The sequence below is a fragment of the Bombus affinis genome, chromosome 5, assembly GCF_024516045.1.
Source record: "Bombus affinis isolate iyBomAffi1 chromosome 5, iyBomAffi1.2, whole genome shotgun sequence".
Classification (NCBI taxonomy): domain Eukaryota; kingdom Metazoa; phylum Arthropoda; class Insecta; order Hymenoptera; family Apidae; genus Bombus; species Bombus affinis.
In genome coordinates, this window is record NC_066348.1 from 11424763 (window position 1) to 11441923 (window position 17161).

Consider the following 17161-nt stretch of genomic DNA (forward strand, 5'->3'; position numbering starts at 1 on the left):
AGCGATATGTCTGTAAACGTCCATCACTACTCGTATTAGTATTCCTATTTCTATTTCTATTCGTGACTGTGCAAGTAGTAGTACCTCTACTGCTGCACGATTTGCCTCTGGCGCTGACTGGACGGTGGTGGTCGTTATCATCGCGAGTACGCACAAACACACGTATCTGTGACAATGCAATATCCATACCTCTCACCTCTATTCTCAGTCACGTGTACCTATAGGATTCAATATCTCGAATTATGAAACGAACTCGAACCGATCTCTTTTTCTCCGTTCTCATTTTCTTTTTACGAATCTCTTTTGGGAAGATCGAGGGAAGTTTTTCGAAGGGACAAACGCAAAATCAGTTGTTCGAACGTGTTTTTTAAGGAATTTCTCGATATAAACTTTACTCGATTCTATGTACATACAAACAAACAGCGTGTTCCGTGAAACGCGTTCGATGGCCGCGCGATCAACACTACCCGTTTTTATCACACGCGACCACCAGGCGCGTCGAATCGACCAGTGAAAGAAATTTGGACGATTAATCCAAAATATTGAGTTTGCTGGAGGTCTTCCTAAGCTGTGCTCGCCACGGAATAATTTGAGCGTCGTCGTCTGTTTCGTTTGCCTGCGTCCCGTGCGATCCTTGATGCGAGGAGTTCGCGTCGGCAGGCTTCTTCTCCTCGACGTCCGGTCTCTCTTCGTGTCGGTGGGTAGTGCGCGATGAGATAGACGAAGGCGAAATATCCCTCCTCGATGTCGGCGTCGGCGTTGGCGTCGGCGTCGCCACCGCATCTACTTTGGCTGTTGGCGTCGCGCACACTTGGTTCAGTCTGTTAACAAGAAGAAACGCGCGTTATCAACGTGTATCGCAGTGCTAATACTATTACTATCGTTATCGGTAGACCGTGGATATTTATTCGTGGAAATTCATATTTTTATAAAGACACGTAAAGGCACACGAAGGAATAGAACCAAAGCAGAAATTTGTCTTGCTTATTAAATACGTATGGTAATGTAGGTACGTTTATATGCTTCTGCTTTATATCACACTCATTTTGTGCATTTTTGCACTTTTAAATTTCCTGTAAAAGCATAAAAATCCAGAATTACGATAATCGCGGAGAAAGAAACGGCGAACCTTTTTTCTTCGTTGTCCTTTTTGGCGAGGAGCTGCCTCTTCCAAGCAGGAATCGCTTTCTGTCGTCTCTCTTCGTTTTCCCTGGCGAGCTGCTCCTCCAATTCTTTTTTCGCTCGCTCGGCAGCCTTTCGCGCCAGCATCTGTCGTTTCCATATCGGTATCACGTTCCCCGAACTGTCTTTCTCTGGGATCTTCGGCGAAACAGAAAATTAAACACGATAAATAGAATAGGATCGTGACTAAACGAAGGAGAAACGATGATCGACTCAGATAGCTCACCTGATCCACGAAATTCGAAACGTTGAACGCCTTGTTGATCTCCGACATGAGATTCTGCTCCTGTGTCTTTTCCACCTGCGCCATCTCCACCTTCATCTTTTTAATTCCAGGGATGTCCTTGGTTCTCTTCAGTTCCGCGATCAAATCGGTCTTTTGTACGAAGAACGGCTCTGAAACTAAGGAAGAAGATAGATGGAAGCTTCGAGACCAGAGATAATGCGATCGATAACGTGATTTTTACGAATCTATGGGAAATTTGAAAATGCAAAAGTGCACAGAATGCGTTGATACGATACGTAAAAATACATAAAACGATATAGCCCTGGTTGACACGATTAATCACCGAAACAATCGGCTAGCTGGGTTCCAATTTTTTAATCGTACGCGTAAAAATATGAATTTGCATAAATATACGCAGTCCAACTATGGTAACCTACCGTTCGTCATAGATACGCTGCGCGGCGGAGGCGCGGAGAACGTTTTCGTGGCGTTCATTTTCGCGGAAGTTCTTCGCAGTTGGATACTGGTCAGATCTTGAATGCTGATGGTGGCGAGTGGCTGCAGGGTTTTCTGTGATTCGAGATCGGTCATCGCGACCGTGCTGGACTCCTCGTTGATACGTCGAGATTTTTGAAGCGGAGACAACGGTGGCGGCGGAGGTCCAGCAGTCGATTCCTTTCCCTCTTCGACCACCACCACCACCCTATCCTCTTCCTCTTCCTCCTCCTCCAGCTCCCGAGTTGCTTTGCGCGTGGCACCCCTCTCCGCTAAAGCCTCCCTTAGTTCGTCTTGCTCCTGTTCCTCGGTCCCTTCCGGTCTGACGAAGCCTTCTCTTCGGTCACCGCTTCTACTTTGTATGTCCAAATTGTCGACCGATCTGCGAACGCGTTTCCTCAGATATGTTATGCGTTAACTGACTACGTAATACATTATTTATGATATACGGTCATTACGAATAACCGCAACCAAATCGGATACTGTAATAAATTTGAAACCTTAAAACAGTAATGACTAAGCATTACGAATAATGTCCTATTAGTCACTTGGACCGTAACGTATATACTTCCGTATATTTCTATATATATACGATCCCCAAAATCAGAGTGTATCAAGTCTACGTTTGAAAAAAAAAAAAAAAAAAAGGAAGAAAATTAACGTTGTAAAAATGTTTCTATCAAATTCTTCACTCTTCCCGATGGTAAAAATTTGTTCGTTCCAAGTCGTTGCAATTTTCGAACGTAACAGCTACGATATGATATAAAGTTAAAAATGATATTTAGTCCATATCTCGTTACAAGATTATTGCAACATCGATTCGCTTCGCTTTAAAGTTCGTTGACTCGATACACTTTGGGCTGCGAAGTTGAGATATCGCTGCTGAAACGAGAAGATGGCTAGGCTAAGAAACGCGAGTCCGGTTGGTTATTTCTGATAGATCCGGCGCGGTCGTAAAAATAAACACGCGTATTGGCCTAAAGTGTCACGTATATAGAAATAAGACGATATAGCAACACATGACATCTCTCTAGCCAACTTTTCATTTCTCTGTACCTCGATAGGCGAACGCGATGAGACGAGCGATCCCGACGAGCATCGTATAAAAGCGATATCGGTATCGGTATCGTTCGTCGACCTATCCTACCGACCTTGCTTTCAACAGGCTGCTCTTTGACGAAATCTTGCAGATGCTCTTGAGATACTCGGACGGCTTGAGCAGAGTGTTGGAGTCCGCGTTGGCGAACTTGGGCGGTATGAACGGTAGCACCATATGTTTATTGACCAGATGGGACGTTTGGTTCGTCTTAATTTCCTCGGTGTCCGCCGGTGGACTGGCAGGAGGCACTTCCGGCTGCTGATGCTCGCCGCAGGATACGTCGGACTTGTTGATCGCTGTTCCGAAACAGAAACGAGGTGGGGGAAACGAATCGTAGTACGCGTCGGACAAGTGAAATCTAGGTAAGTGTATTATATGCCCGATGAGCGCTATGGTCTAGTAAGTGGCCGTCTTTGCGATTCACCGAGGCTTTAATTATTATCATCATTATCGTTAAACCGCGTTCAGCGACGTAAAAATACCTGGTTTAAATCGGTCGATCGTTCGGCTCGATTAATCTCGCCCACCCTCTTCTTCTATTTCTACTCCGTCTCATTTCCCCCTCCCCTGCTGTCACGATCTTTCTCTCTCTTCGACTTATCCGTTTTTCTCTTTGCCTATTTTTCGATTTACACTTTTCACTCTCGCGCTTCCCTTAGCTTGGCTACCCTTTTTCTTTCCTTTTTTTACAAATAACGGAGGACCGAGCGAGACGAATCGAGGATCGAAGAAACGAAGTTATCGACAGGTCGAGAGAGCTATATCTTCTAGCTTACCTGTAGATGCAAGGTTTGCTCCGTTCTCGGTTCTTCCATTCCGGTTCGTTTCACCGGAGACGTCTCTTTTCTCGTCCCTGGTTATAGGTTCTGCGTTTTGCTTGGCGTTCACCACGAGCACCACGACGTCTTCCTTCTCCGGTAGTGGGGGCGGTGGTGGTGGAGGCGGTGGCTTGGCGAAGCTGAGAAAGACGCGCGATGGAGGGAAAAAAGAAGAAGAAGAAGAAGGAAAAGAAGAAGAAGAAGAAGAAAAAAACGAAAAAGAAGTACATCGTGAGCTAGTTTTTGCCTACGATATATCGCGCGAGTCGTCGAACCAACGAGTCGTCCGACGCGTTTCGTCGCGATAAAATCGCTTAGAATCGAATGCAATCAGTTCGCTTCTCTTCGATTTTCTGTCTCGCGGCGCACGGCCTTATCGCTCGGCCTACTTACCTGACTCCGCCGTTCGCCGGTTTGATCTCCTTTTCGCTTTCTACTTGCGACGACGTACTGGTCGTGTTCTTTTTCTCTGAAAATCGTATGGACGATCGATCAGCGGTTGTCATTTGGAAACGCACTCGTCGATTCAACGTACCGTGCGACGACGACTCCACGGTAAACTTCTTTCCGGCTCGTTCGTTGCTGCTGTTCCGCGACAGCGACGGCGTCGACGCGCTCGACGAGAAGCAAGGAATCTCGCTGCTGACGTTCGACGACTCGCTCGCGCTACTCGATCTACTGTATCTGCGATCGGTTTTTCGAGATCGGCTGAAATCGATTCGTCACGTTCATATCGCCAACCAGTCCGTTCGTGCGCCACTCTCGTACCATTTCAAGCTCGTCGATCGACGACACTCGTCCTCGCGTTGATTATACACACCGGTCCTGTTAAACCGGCTACGTTCCAGCGGAAATATCGAGGTCGTCCTTCCGCGAGAAACGGCTGACCGAGCATTAGCGGAAACGAACGCGTTTCGAAAGCGAACAAGATCCGCGCGACATTGTGAAATCCATGCTGGTTTTAGCGGTATGTATTACTACGTATCGTCGATCGACCGGGACGACTACGAGCGAGCTGACGAGCGCGCGATTGGTGCCGCGTACCTGCGATCGGATACGTTGTCGATCTGCACCTTCCTCTGCGGGCTGGCGACTATGCCAGCGGTCTCAGCATCCTGGCGCAAACAGATTTGCTCGTACGCGTGTTCGGACGGCTCGCGAGTCATTTCGGCTTTGGTCGTGTAGCCGTTTTCGCCGGACGATCGGTCGAGAACGCCATTATTGAAGTGTACGTCCACTTTCACTGAAAATTCAGAAGACGAATGGAAGACCGTTTGGTCGATGGGTCGTGACGGCGCCGGGGCGTAACGAGTATCTCTAAAATCTTCCAAAGTCCACGCTAAAGCAACAGCGAGGAATTTTTTGTCGATGTTGCACGTATGAAAAAAAGTCGTTTCTCCAGGGTTTTTCGTGTTTCTATTACCAGCAACAAGTCGTCGCTCTAGTTTCCAACTGTCCTAACGGCATTTTCCAGAAAAATGTAATCAACCAACTCCGATTGTACGTCCGATTGGTACAGAGAATACAATTTGCTGATAATACGACGAAGATTCTATTGTACGTAGAAATCAACAAATATTTCCTACGTCCTGACTTCACACGGCGATATTGAACTTCATGGACTTCGAACTTAGCTCTAGAATTATGTACAGCGGCAAAAGGTAAATCGCTAAAGATAGATCGCTAAAGATAAGAAGAAACAAAATTCGACGGAACAAAGTCCAGCATGGACGAAATCTTTCTACGTGTCGCTGGTCGTTGGAAATGCTTCGCGACAAAACGTGCGGCAACGAGAGACGATGTAAAGTTGCTCGTCGTTGCTTCAGCGAGGACAGAGCTTCGATGTTTCGCTTTACGACTCGTCGCTACCGGAAGCGAACGACGCGCGTACCGAGTCGAAGTCTCGGTAGCAGCGCGAGATATCTGGGACTCGCGCCACTTACCAGTCAAAGTCTCGTCCTTCTTCTCAAAGTGTCGATGCTTGTCCGTGTCCGTGAACAATCGCGTAATCCTCGTGTAGACGAGATCATGCGGGCTATGCAGATAAAAGGACTCTGTATCCTTCGGCTTGACAGGCTCGCCGATGTACGCGCTCATCGGATTTATGTAGATTCCATCGCGTGGTCGCGAGCCAGGTGGATGTAGGAAAAACGGCTCTTGAAACATACCGCAGCCGCGCAACGAACACTGAAAACACCACCACCGTCGTTCCCATTATCGGACGCTGCCGTCTCGCATACCTCTCGTACTCTCTTCCGGAAGAGTGGTTCGCGCTGTTTCAAGCCGAGCCGAGCCGTGCCGAGCCGAGCCGAATCGAGCCACGGCTGTAGCCCGTATCGTTCTTCCGAATCCGATCGATCACGCGCCAATCGCGCGCGACCGATCCGATTTATCGCGACTTACCGCTATCCCTTACAAACGAGATTTTACTCTAACATGCGCTACTAGCCTTGTCAGCGGAACTCGTCGTGCAGCTGCAAGTCGTGGCGTCGCTCATGTTCTCCGAATACTCTGAACCGGAACGATCCCTGGCCATTCTGCCGGTGACATCGGTACGGTGGGCCTCGCTTCTCTCCTACGGAAGGTCCCGTTTCTTCTTTAAATTGCTTTCGTTTATTCTCGGCACGACGATAGTCGATCGACAGGCAGATAGGACGCGAGGAGCCAACGCAGTTTCGCGGATCGAACGATCGGGCTAACAGGTTCCCTACGCGGTAACTTTCTACGCGGAAGAAAGGATTTAAACGACGCGATTGCCGCCACTGGTCGTTCAGATAAACGAGTCGATAAAACGGCGAATGTAATCGCGATTGCGCGAGGGTTACGAGCATGCACGAGTTGCGGACGTTCGCGCGTGTTACATACCATTTCGTAAGCGCACTCGCCGCGCCGCGATTCGCCCATACACCGTCCCGAAGCTTCGGCGCAGAATCATCAAACTTTTTGCAAATTGCGCCAATTCTTTTGGCTCTTTGTACGCCGAGTATTTTACGTTATGGTTACGGCGGACGCGTATTGAACTGGAGTTCTGGCGAACGAAACATCAAAAGATCGAGATGCGTACGCTCATAAGAATCCGTATATGTATTTTATTATTTCGATGTACCGTGTTGGTCTGGACGTTAATTCGTTCGAGTATGCATCCACCGTAACCATATACTTAATACACGTTGAGCGACGTTGGGTTGACAACTGCGGTTGCCATCGATGAACCGGGTTATCAAACTTTTTAAACGATTAGAATAAGATAAATGTTAGATAAGAGCTAGAAAATGTTCTCGACGACTCGAACCATTTAGATGAATCGTCAGAACAAATCTTGCCTAAATACGATGTTATATTTTGCGAAAATTAAACTTTAGCGTGTAGAGCAGAAGTTGGACAGAATAATGGAAACGTAAACGTATGTTATAACACGCATTACACGTACGTATGTGTATATATATATGTCGTACAAAAGGAGTTTCCATTATTTTGTCCGACCCCTATATATTTGCCAAGGCGAAACATAAATTTCGCGCGACAATCAACGTACATGCGGGCTTTTTTACTAATTTCGTCAAATACGCTAGACGCCGCTAAAAGTCCCATAAAATGTTAAAAGTTATCGGAACGTTTCCACTGCCCGCAGCTAAACATCGCAAAAGTACACACGGAATATTCCATGGTTCGCGTATGAAGCGTAAAATCGCATTCGATAGCGACCGAGTAACGTGATTCGAAAGAAAGACACGAGGGAAAACAAGCGCTTGATCGTGGCCGTTCTCTTTCGTTCGGTGATCGCGTACGCGGAGAAAACGCGTTTCGATCCTCGAACCGATACGCCCGAGTTACCCTTTTCCAAGCAGCGTCCGTGCCTTTCGCGCTGTTACAGACGTTGCATCGAGGGTACAGAATCGCTCGGACGAACACGATACCGTAGCGATCGTCTTTCCTTTCTTTCGTCCGAGTTTTCCGATAGCGTTCGTTTCGTAGCGCTTGCTACGGAACCGCGACATGCTAGCTGCATAACCGGGTGAAGGACGACGAACGATGGACGATGGACAATGGACGATGGACAATGGACGATGGACGATGGCAGACGAGGCGGATGAGCGAGGAACTCGCGTGACACATGGCTAGAGGAATCGTGCAACGATTCGCGAGACGAACGTTTCATTCTCGTTCGTTATCGTCTCGTTCTCGACTCGTTCGAAATGGACGATGATGGTCCACGATGGAACAACCGTTTCACCGTTATCGTTCTTCCAAACGATCGACCCATATGGAAAGCGGAGACGATCGCGAATCGCGTCGTTTCTCGTTTTGCGACCGAGTAAACGAAACGCGGATACGGTACTATGTTCTTGGACGACTGCGTGGAATCGAGCCTCACCGAGGCGAATTGTAATTGTAATTGTAGAATCTATTATAGTTGTATGGTTTTAAGTAACCTTTTTAGCGCGTTTCCCTTTCACGTCGAAGATTTGCGTGACTAGTACTAGCCAGGATCGAAGCACGTCGTCATCGTCGTTGTCGTCGTAGTCGTCGTTGTCGTCGTCGTTGTCGTCATTGATATCGATCGGTGAAGGGTGATAATCGCAAGGATCGTTCACGAGCTCTGTCATCGGGCTCGGTCGGTCTCGAACTTGTTCTGATTCACTTACGTGTACACCCATGCAAAATCGGGTCGGCGATCGTTGCTCGTTCCGCGGCAAGAGATCTCGTCGCGGTTCCGCAGGATCGGAAGCGAGCCGATTTATCCGCTGATTCGATCGTCGATTCGTATCATTCGCGGCACCGCGAATGTTTGGCGGCGCGAAGCCGTACGCGTCGAGCCGAGAGGTCGCGCCGAGAGGACGAGAGAATTCGTCGAGAGAATTCCTGACTCGGCGCGGTCGATGTTCTCGCGCGTACTCGTGTCGACGAACGATAATGGAACGCGGCGATTTCGAACGCGCACTACGCGCTCTTGTTCGAGTTGGCGATGAGCGCGAACTAGAACGAAACTGGTAAACCACCGGCTGATTTAACGACCCTGTTACCGACTCGTTTATATACGCATATTTCGGCTAGTTTAGTTGAACTTTTTCGTGGCCGAAAACGAGAACTCGAGAGACCGGTCGAACGACAAACTCGATCCGTGCGCGGTAAGCGGCAGGCCGAGACTCTCTCGACTCGAGCCCACCTGTTCCGAGCGAGAGCCGGCCAACTGGTCGCAACCTTCCTCTCGGAGTAGGGGTACGTGCCTCCTTGGCTACCTAGTTACTACCGATTTTCGAATCGAGTCGTATTCTCTGCCGCTCGCTTCCATGCCGTGTCTCGCGACTCTGCTCCTCTTTCTCGTACGTGTCGTACCTGTCTGTTTCTATCTCTGTCTATTCGATCGTCGAATAAGTCTTTGAGCATTTCCTAGTACGAATCGTAAACTTTATTCCCAGTACTTTGCAACGAACCGATAAAAGCGAATACGCGCCGATCTGTTCGATAATCCTCTGGCGTTATTCCATCCGTGGAAAATTTCGTTCTTTCTATGGAAAAAAGGTTTACGACTTATCGGACGATGCGTTTCGCATCGAGTTCTCTGGCAAATCAGACGATAGAAAGAAATGGCGAGAATTCGCGAGCTTCAAACCGGAAACCGCGCGAACCGATTTCAATCTAAAAGTACGAGATCTCGCGAGAACCGGCGCGATGACGTCGCCGAGCCGAGCCGAGCGCAGCCGAGTCGAGCCCAGCCTAGCCGAGCGCTCGGCCTGCATCCGCGGGATCTCCGTTATTCGGCTGACGGCCGAGCAGGATGCAGAAGAAAGGTTGCCCCGTTGCCGGAGAAGGAATCTTCTCTTTGCTAGCGAGATTTCTCTCTCTCTCTCTCTCCTTTTCTCTCTTTCTTCTTCTTCTCTCGCTTAACTGTAAACGGCCCCCACCTCTTTGTAATTTCATTCTCTTGGCTAGTTCGCGTCCCGCCGGATCGAAACGGGGCAAATTACGCGCAATTAGCTCGTTTCGCTCGTCAACCTTCTTCGCTCCGTTCCTCTTCCTCTTTTCGAGCGTTCGCCACGTGACACTCGACGATGTTCGCTGCCATGGATCGTTTACATTTCAACGATCAGTTCGCTCGATTAAACCCAACGTGGCAGTTTTAGCGAACGATATTTTCGAATCCCGGTGGTCGCGCTCTAATCACGAGGACCAGTTCTCCTGGTCGAGCGAAAGGCACGAGTTACTTTGCCCTAATAAGCACACCGAAATTGTCGTCGTTCGCTCGTTCCATCTTCATCTACTTTTTCACTCCTTCTACGTTTTCTAGTAATTCAATAGACGTACGTTAAGTATAATTCGAGCCCTTATGCTTTTCGAGGACAGAGCTGGACAGACGTATCAGTCGATCGATGGCTCCTTCGCGGTCTGCTTCGAATCGCCATATGTCTCTTTGTCCGCAACTCTTTCTCGTATTTCTTGTTCGAGCACGACGTTTCATTTAGCCGACTTAAATGTCGACATAATCGATGTTTTCCTAGCTATTGATCGCTTAGACGCGAATAAAAGTTCTGCTTACGATGGAATCCTGTATTTTTATTAAAAATATCTTGTCGAGACCACGCGTGGGTCATTTTCAGTAGATCGTTACCCTCGGGTTCTTTTCCCTACCCAATACCAGTTCATTTATCTCGATATACAAACTTGGCGACAAGGAACGAGTCGAGAATTTCTAGTTTAAATACATTTGCAGACATGTTTGGAATAATTATAGCGATCAAATTTACGACTCGCCTGAGAAACTATTTCTCTCGCTGATTATGAAAGTAGCCCAAGTCGTGTATTTATCGTTTCGAGATGTCTAAAGTTTTGCGTTCGACACCTGAACTGAATTCTTTTCGACGACGCATCAGCCAGCTCCATGCAAAGGTTCGATATTTACTAATTTACAAAGACGTTTCCGGATTGTTGTAACGCAGATAGATAGTCTTTTCTTTTTTCAAATTTTTGAATTAGGCCATAATCACCGGCACGTTCGTCTTACCATCAACGCGAATTTTTTCCTGCAAGAACGACGGTCACGGATTCGACAACTTTCTGTAACTATGTCACACATGCTCTTGACAACAAGTGTTAGATGGACCTGGATTTCAAGAATGCGTTTGGCTCGGTTCAGAGTCTATCGCTATAAATCGTATCAGTTTGGCTTCGAGAGTAATTTCTAATCGTAGCTTCGCGATTACTTAAAATCAACGTTAATTGACTGTTATTAGCGATTAAATGTATCCGACGAATCAGAGTTCGTGGCTGCTTATTGCGAAAAATAATTGCATCTCCGGGCGTGCCATCCGGGCTCTCTACTTTTTATTATTTGTCATTAACCGTCTGTGTAGTGCGTTTGAATCCGAATCGCTCCTCTGCTGGCGATCTTAAGCATTTCAGAGTTATTCTTATAACTGAGCAACCTCTTAATTGCCGCGACGCTCTTGCTTTACAAGGATATTTTCATAAAGTCGCGCGATATCGTTTTGTCAACGAATTGTTCCTTAACGCTTTAACGGCCGTTTATGCGACTTTATTTTTTTAAAACTTAATTGCCACTTACGCGCGAGACAAACAATTCCTGTATTTATAGTAGATAGCGTTCCATCGAAGCGAAACGATTTACAAATGCACTGGCAATTTGTGAATCTAACGATCTAGATGAAAGCGAGTGGTCAGAAAGTGATTATAATCGCGAGTTCCGTAACCGTATGGAACGATCAGGAAACAAATCAATGAATCCATATGGCGCATAAGCGTACAAAATGAATTGAGATAATACGATAGAGATTCGATGATGGATTCAATAACGGATAAAATAATGGATTAGGTTTCCTCAGAAAATTTTCTCAAAAAGCGACTCATAATTATACGACGACGGTTGGCAACGAGATCTACGCGGAAATATGCGGCCGTCAGATTGCTAACGCGACCAGGTGCCACGTGATGCGAATCTCTAGAAATACAAATTTTCTTTCGTATCCGTACTAGTTACCGAATTGTCCTCTGTCGTCCATCGACAACGTGCGTGACTTGGGGATTTTCTACGACTGTCTCTTACTAATCGCATTATCGCGAGCGTTAATAACGCAAACCGAACGCTAGGTTTCATCTTCCGCTTTTGTAAGAGTTTCAGGAATCTTTTGACTCTTGAAGCTCTCTGCGAATCTTTGATGTTACCTCGTGTAGTTGACTGTGCGAATGTCATTTGCATCTTCTGTTCAGGCTAGATATATCACGTTGATAGAGCGAGTTTCTCTGATATATAACTGTATGTATCAAAGTCACTGTGTCAAAGTCATGGGCATAACTATGATCGTATTCTTTGTAGGTCGAAGACGTCAACGCTGAGGATAGAAGGAAGAATTGCGAGCTTGTTATCCTGTTAACAATTGAGAATAGCGTTATCGACGATCCTGCGCTGCTACAACTGGTTAATCTTAACGCGTGCTCACAATCTCCTCGCTCGCAATTATCCTATCTTACGCGTTGACTTCTTGCGAACGGATCTGACCACGATGAAGCTTTCCGATCCCATTTCAAGAGTATGTAACTACGCCACCGATATCGCGGATAAGGCTGCTTTTTTCCGGTTTCATTAACACGTTCAAGCAGTCCACTACAACCTTTACTGTGTAACAATTTATTCTCATTGCTCGTTCGGATAGCGTTTCTGCTTTTTTGACGTTGTTGCGCCTAATAGCTTTGTTTCGTTTCACGTATCTTTACAAGTGACTTTTATTTTATGTTGCTCTGTTTTTATGACGTTATTTTATTTTATCCCGGCATTCTTCTGTTCGTTTCCTTTTTGTTATTTTTGTATTCTGGATAAACTTACGCTCGCTTGTTCATTTTAATGATAACCATAACAATAATAATAAAGCAGCTATATGCGACTACGACGTAATACCTTGCCGCCGAAAGCCTTATCGTTCGCCTTTATCGCGTTTGAAATATAAGTCTAACACGAGCCTTGTTTTCCTAGGTTTCCCCTCTTTCGTTCCGATAGACTCGCCACTCGTAATATCATTCTTGAATCTTTCGAATGGTTAATCAATTACGCGCATTTTAACAACGAATCACGCAATAGACGTCCTATATTCCGATTAACCTTCCACCGTAAACCGGATTGCCTTTGCGTTGATTTCACACGACGAGCACGTGTAACGTCGCCGCTTGTTTATTTCTTCCCTGCCTCGGTCTTTTCCACTTTCTTGTTGCCTCGCTACATCCGAGATAAATTAAAAGAGGAAAAATACACGAAAGAGGAAAAGAAAAATATCGATTTATCCGTCTTTATCGGGAATTTTTAACGAGCTACGACAGACAGGTTCTATCTGAATTAACCGCGAGTGGGAAGAACGAGAACCGCCTGCGGAATAAAATATACACGCGCGTACACGTAATCTACGTATAAAAGAACAGCGCCGAGAGGGCTCGCCTCGAGAACACCGTGGAGCGATAAATTTTCATAAGGCGCGTGGAATTTCTGACTTTTGAAACGATGCCGATCGAACGTATCGACGGGACGCGCCTTCTCGTATTCCGCGCTGCGATTGGCCGACGCCGTGATAAAACACCTAAACGCGTTCTTTTGCATAATGACGATTTCGTTGTTATTACGTACGATCAGACAGGCGACCATGTTGTTCTCGTATAAAAGGATGAAGCAATCGGAAAAAAGTTGTATTCAGTGATCGAGGAACGTGGCGCGATGAAAGACGAGTTCAAGGTAGATAGGCTGAGGATTATCGCGTTGCTACGCTTCGTCGATTCCATTTTCCCCGTAATTTTGTTTCTCTTTATACACGCAATTTCTTTCGTTTCAGTATCTGACAGGATTCGGCAACGAATTCTTCAGCGAGGACGAACGTTGCCCCGGTGCCCTACCGCTCGGCCAGAACAATCCTCAGCGATGTCCGTACGGTCTGTACGCGGAACAGCTGTCCGGCACGTCGTTTACCGGTAAGTAATCTCTCCTAACCGCGTTTTATCGCCAGGACGAGTTTCAAGCGCTTAGTCCAGGCTGACAGGAGATCGTCTGTAGACGATCTACGTACATTTCTCTGCGGATTTTCCACGTACAACGTTGAGGATTGACCGTGGACGCGTGTCTGCTGACAATCGTCTGTATGCACCGAGCTTTAGCCTACGGCTGTGTCCTAATTGGATATCGCACGATGATAAAATCGTCGTCCCAACGACCGACCAACACGACGATAAACGTACAAAGCATATTCTACGACTGCGTCCAAATTGACAACGATGCGACGATCATCTGCATTGTTTGAAATCCAGAAACTAGTTTGTATTAGTCGCATCCATGACACCTGTAATGAGAATGCATAGTTTCACGGAGTTATGGACTTCCGAAGCATAGGAAAAACCCCCATTTTATGAGATAAATGGGTCGGAAATTGTAGAAAGTATATATCTTCGGACAAGGAACGTGGAAAAGTTGCAGTAATTCGTCTCGTCTTCGTATATCTGTTCAACGATTCTGTCGTTATGGGACATCCAATTAGGACACCGGCTTATTCCTAAGTGTTTCATATCTATGTATCGTTCCACAGCTCCTCGCTCTCGAAATAGACGCACGTGGTTGTATCGAATCAAGCCGTCGGTCGTCCATAAACCCTTCACACCGGTTGACAGCGCTCCTCGTCTCGACTACGGATGGGACTCTGTAAATCCAACGCCGAATCAGGTATCGATCTTCGGTCGTTCGTCATCGTTTTCTCTTTCACTGGAAACTCGAACGTTTCTATTTTCCTGTTTCAGCTACGATGGAAACCCTTTGACGTGCCGACCAGACAAGCCGCGGAGGTAGATTTCGTGGAAGGTTTGCACACGCTTTGCGGCGCGGGAGACGCTCGCGTTCGCCAAGGTATCGCGATCCACGTGTATCTCTGCAATGCCTCCATGAAGAACAAGGCCTTCTACAATTCCGACGGAGATCTTCTCATTGGTACGTACGTTGTTCCAACCATGGACCGACCAGTTCGTCGGCTTCCTCTTTCTCTCTCCATGGAGCTGAACTACGTGCATGGAAAATGTCGGCGATGACGATCGTCGAAAGTTTTAGTTTTATCGACGAAAACGTTTCACCCGCAGTGCCGCAGCTAGGCGCGTTGCTGATAACCACGGAGTTTGGCAAGATCCGTTGTGAGCCGAACGAGATATGCGTGATCCAGCAAGGTATGCGGTTCAACGTTGCTGTGTTTGGTCCATCTAGAGGATACATCTTAGAGGTGTACGACGATCACTTTCAATTGCCCGAATTGGGCCCGATAGGTAACGCGAATAATCGCTTCACGAGTAAAGAGATTACAGTTTTTCGTTTTTCTGCCGATCGCGGTAGCTAACCGAATTCTGATCTTGCAACAGGAGCGAATGGCCTGGCGAACCCACGGGATTTTCAAACGCCTGTAGCGTGGTACGAGGATCGTGAAATCGATTACGAGATCGTGTGCAAGTATCACGGTAAGCTGTTCGTAGCCGAGCAAGACCACAGTCCGTTCGACGTGGTAGCTTGGCATGGAAATTACGTTCCGTTCAAATACGACCTCGACAAATTCATGGTCGTTAATACGGTTTCCTTCGATCATTGTGTAAGTGTATTGCGAAAGAAACGTTACCTCCTTCGTTCTCTAATCCACGAACGAATCGATACGCGTTTCCTTTATCCGCGTTTATTTCTTCTACAGGATCCTTCGATCTTCACGGTCCTGACGTGTCCCTCCGGGAAGATCGGTACAGCGGCAGCCGATTTTGTAATATTCCCACCTCGATGGTCCGTGCAGGAGCACACTTTTCGGCCTCCTTATTATCATCGTAAGTGCATAGAAAGTCGGCTATTCGATATTTTGTAGACGACTACGTGAGAAAAAAGAAAAAAAAACTAACGAATACCGTCGATGGTAGGACGCGACGGAGAAATTTCGAGAATCGGGAGCCGTAGCCATGGCTGTAGCCATCTGCGTTCGTGATAAGAAGCAGCACGGATTCCGACAATGCTGTCGAGATCTATAATCGACACCTTCTGCTCCCCTCTCCTCATTTCCTTCCTTTCCGTCTTTTCACTTTCGAGAAATAAACAACGCTGAGTAATTACAGTCATCGTTTCGTCCTTTTGCTTTTCTATGCTGATTCGGTGTCAGCTGCATGGCTCGATCCCGATACTTCGTTATGCTAGACCGCTTCTAAAAATCGTGTAACCGAGATATCGGTGAAAACTCGGAATTTTCTCCGGTGATATCCATCGACTTCCTTTTTCTTTCGCGACTACCATTCTGCTGTTTCTTTTCGAGCGGAACCTACAATTTTTCCTTTCTCCGATTCCATTTTCTCTCTTCCTCCCGTTCTTGTTCCATTCTTAAGTATCATATCGCCGCCCTACTTCCAACTCTATTTTTCAAAATAACGTAATAAACCAATTCATGTATTGGCGCAAGAAATACAAATTGGCGGTAATACGATGAAGATTCTACTTAGGAAGCAATAAAGTATTCGGTTCTTTCAAGTTGTAACTCCACACGATAATATTCAATTTCATAAACTTTAAGCTCAACTTTCTCAGTTTATAAATTAGTGAAAATAGATACTTAAGAACTAGAGCGACGTATATGGTTTACACGGTGTCTCTTCGATCTGCAGGAAATTGTATGAGCGAATTCATGGGCCTGATAAAGGGACGATACGAAGCTAAGGAGGAAAGTTTCCTTCCAGGCGGAGCGTCGTTGCATTCTATTATGACGCCACATGGACCGGATTCGTCTTGTTTCGAAACTGCTTCAAACAGCAAGTTGAAACCTGAACGCGTCGCCGATGGAACACAAGCTTTCATGTTTGAAACGTCGTATAGTTTGGCGATAACCGAATGGGCTGCAAATCTTTCCAACAAACTGGACAACGATTATTACAAATGCTGGCAATCTCTTAAAAAACATTTCGTTTCGAATGCTTCTTAAAATACATTTTTACATTTTGCATTTTTATATTTTGTAGAAAAGATAGAAGTGATAAGGGTACACGATTATAAATAATTATAGGAGTACATGATTTGACCTCTGTTTTGTTCGTAATAATTATTATTTCTGTTACTACGTACCTTAACACGGTGACTGTCACGTGGATTTTATATATTTTGTCCTGAGAGCCGCAAAAGATTGAAATATACCACGCTACGATATGTAATTTTTCCAAATATTTTTCTTATTTCATAGACTGACAAATTTTCAACAATGCGAATGATTTAGATAACATTATTAGAAAAAATGCGCAAATATTCTATAAAGTTTTCTTTTTTAAATTAAAGATTATGTTATCTATCTATTTAAT

General features: G+C 46.2%; 2 protein-coding genes across 9 annotated transcripts; one reads left to right on the forward strand and one right to left on the reverse strand.

The window, feature by feature from the left end:
* Positions 1-363: 363 nt before the first annotated feature.
* On the reverse strand, positions 364-9006 carry LOC126916825 (daf-12-interacting protein 1-like). 5 transcript variants are annotated; one of them, XM_050723028.1, is made up of 12 exons: positions 8988-9006; positions 6270-6395; positions 5764-6007; positions 4865-5063; positions 4356-4528; positions 4214-4289; positions 3779-3960; positions 3055-3298; positions 1846-2285; positions 1409-1584; positions 1130-1320; positions 364-821 (listed from the first exon to the last, which is right to left on the reverse strand). In XM_050723028.1, exons 2-12 carry the CDS (start codon positions 6354-6356, stop codon positions 530-532), a joined length of 2304 nt encoding a protein of 767 aa, XP_050578985.1. In that variant the 5' UTR covers positions 6357-6395; positions 8988-9006; the 3' UTR covers positions 364-529. The 5 variants fall into 5 exon arrangements, with proteins under 5 accessions (XP_050578985.1, XP_050578983.1, XP_050578982.1 ...); XM_050723026.1 differs by lacking the exon at positions 8988-9006 and adding an exon at positions 8467-8967; XM_050723025.1 differs by lacking the exon at positions 8988-9006 and adding an exon at positions 8254-8967.
* Positions 3236-17017, forward strand: LOC126916839 (homogentisate 1,2-dioxygenase). 4 transcript variants are annotated; one of them, XM_050723063.1, is made up of 9 exons: positions 3236-3364; positions 12153-12366; positions 13651-13786; positions 14395-14528; positions 14603-14789; positions 14936-15115; positions 15209-15432; positions 15529-15655; positions 16478-17017. In XM_050723063.1, exons 2-9 carry the CDS (start codon positions 12340-12342, stop codon positions 16789-16791), a joined length of 1329 nt encoding a protein of 442 aa, XP_050579020.1. In that variant the 5' UTR covers positions 3236-3364; positions 12153-12339; the 3' UTR covers positions 16792-17017. The 4 variants fall into 4 exon arrangements, with proteins under 4 accessions (XP_050579020.1, XP_050579018.1, XP_050579019.1 ...); XM_050723061.1 differs by lacking the exon at positions 3236-3364 and adding an exon at positions 3920-4051; XM_050723062.1 differs by lacking the exon at positions 3236-3364 and adding an exon at positions 3931-4059.
* Positions 17018-17161: the final 144 nt, after the last annotated feature.

Coding starts and splice junctions, on each gene's coding strand:
- LOC126916825 (XM_050723025.1), bottom strand. CDS start 8,478: ATGGGTGTACACGTAAGTGAATCAGAACAAGTTCGAGACCGACCGAGC. Junction 3,961..4,213: donor CCGGCGAACGGCGGAGTCAG/GTAAGTAGGCCG, acceptor CGTCTTTCTCAG/CTTCGCCAAGCCACCGCCTC. Junction 2,286..3,054: donor AGCAGCCTGTTGAAAGCAAG/GTCGGTAGGATA, acceptor ACGCGTTCGCAG/ATCGGTCGACAATTTGGACA.
- LOC126916839 (XM_050723063.1), top strand. CDS start 12,340: ATGAAGCTTTCCGATCCCATTTCAAGA. Junction 15,116..15,208: donor GCCCGAATTGGGCCCGATAG/GTAACGCGAATA, acceptor ATCTTGCAACAG/GAGCGAATGGCCTGGCGAAC. Junction 15,656..16,477: donor TCGGCCTCCTTATTATCATC/GTAAGTGCATAG, acceptor TTCGATCTGCAG/GAAATTGTATGAGCGAATTC.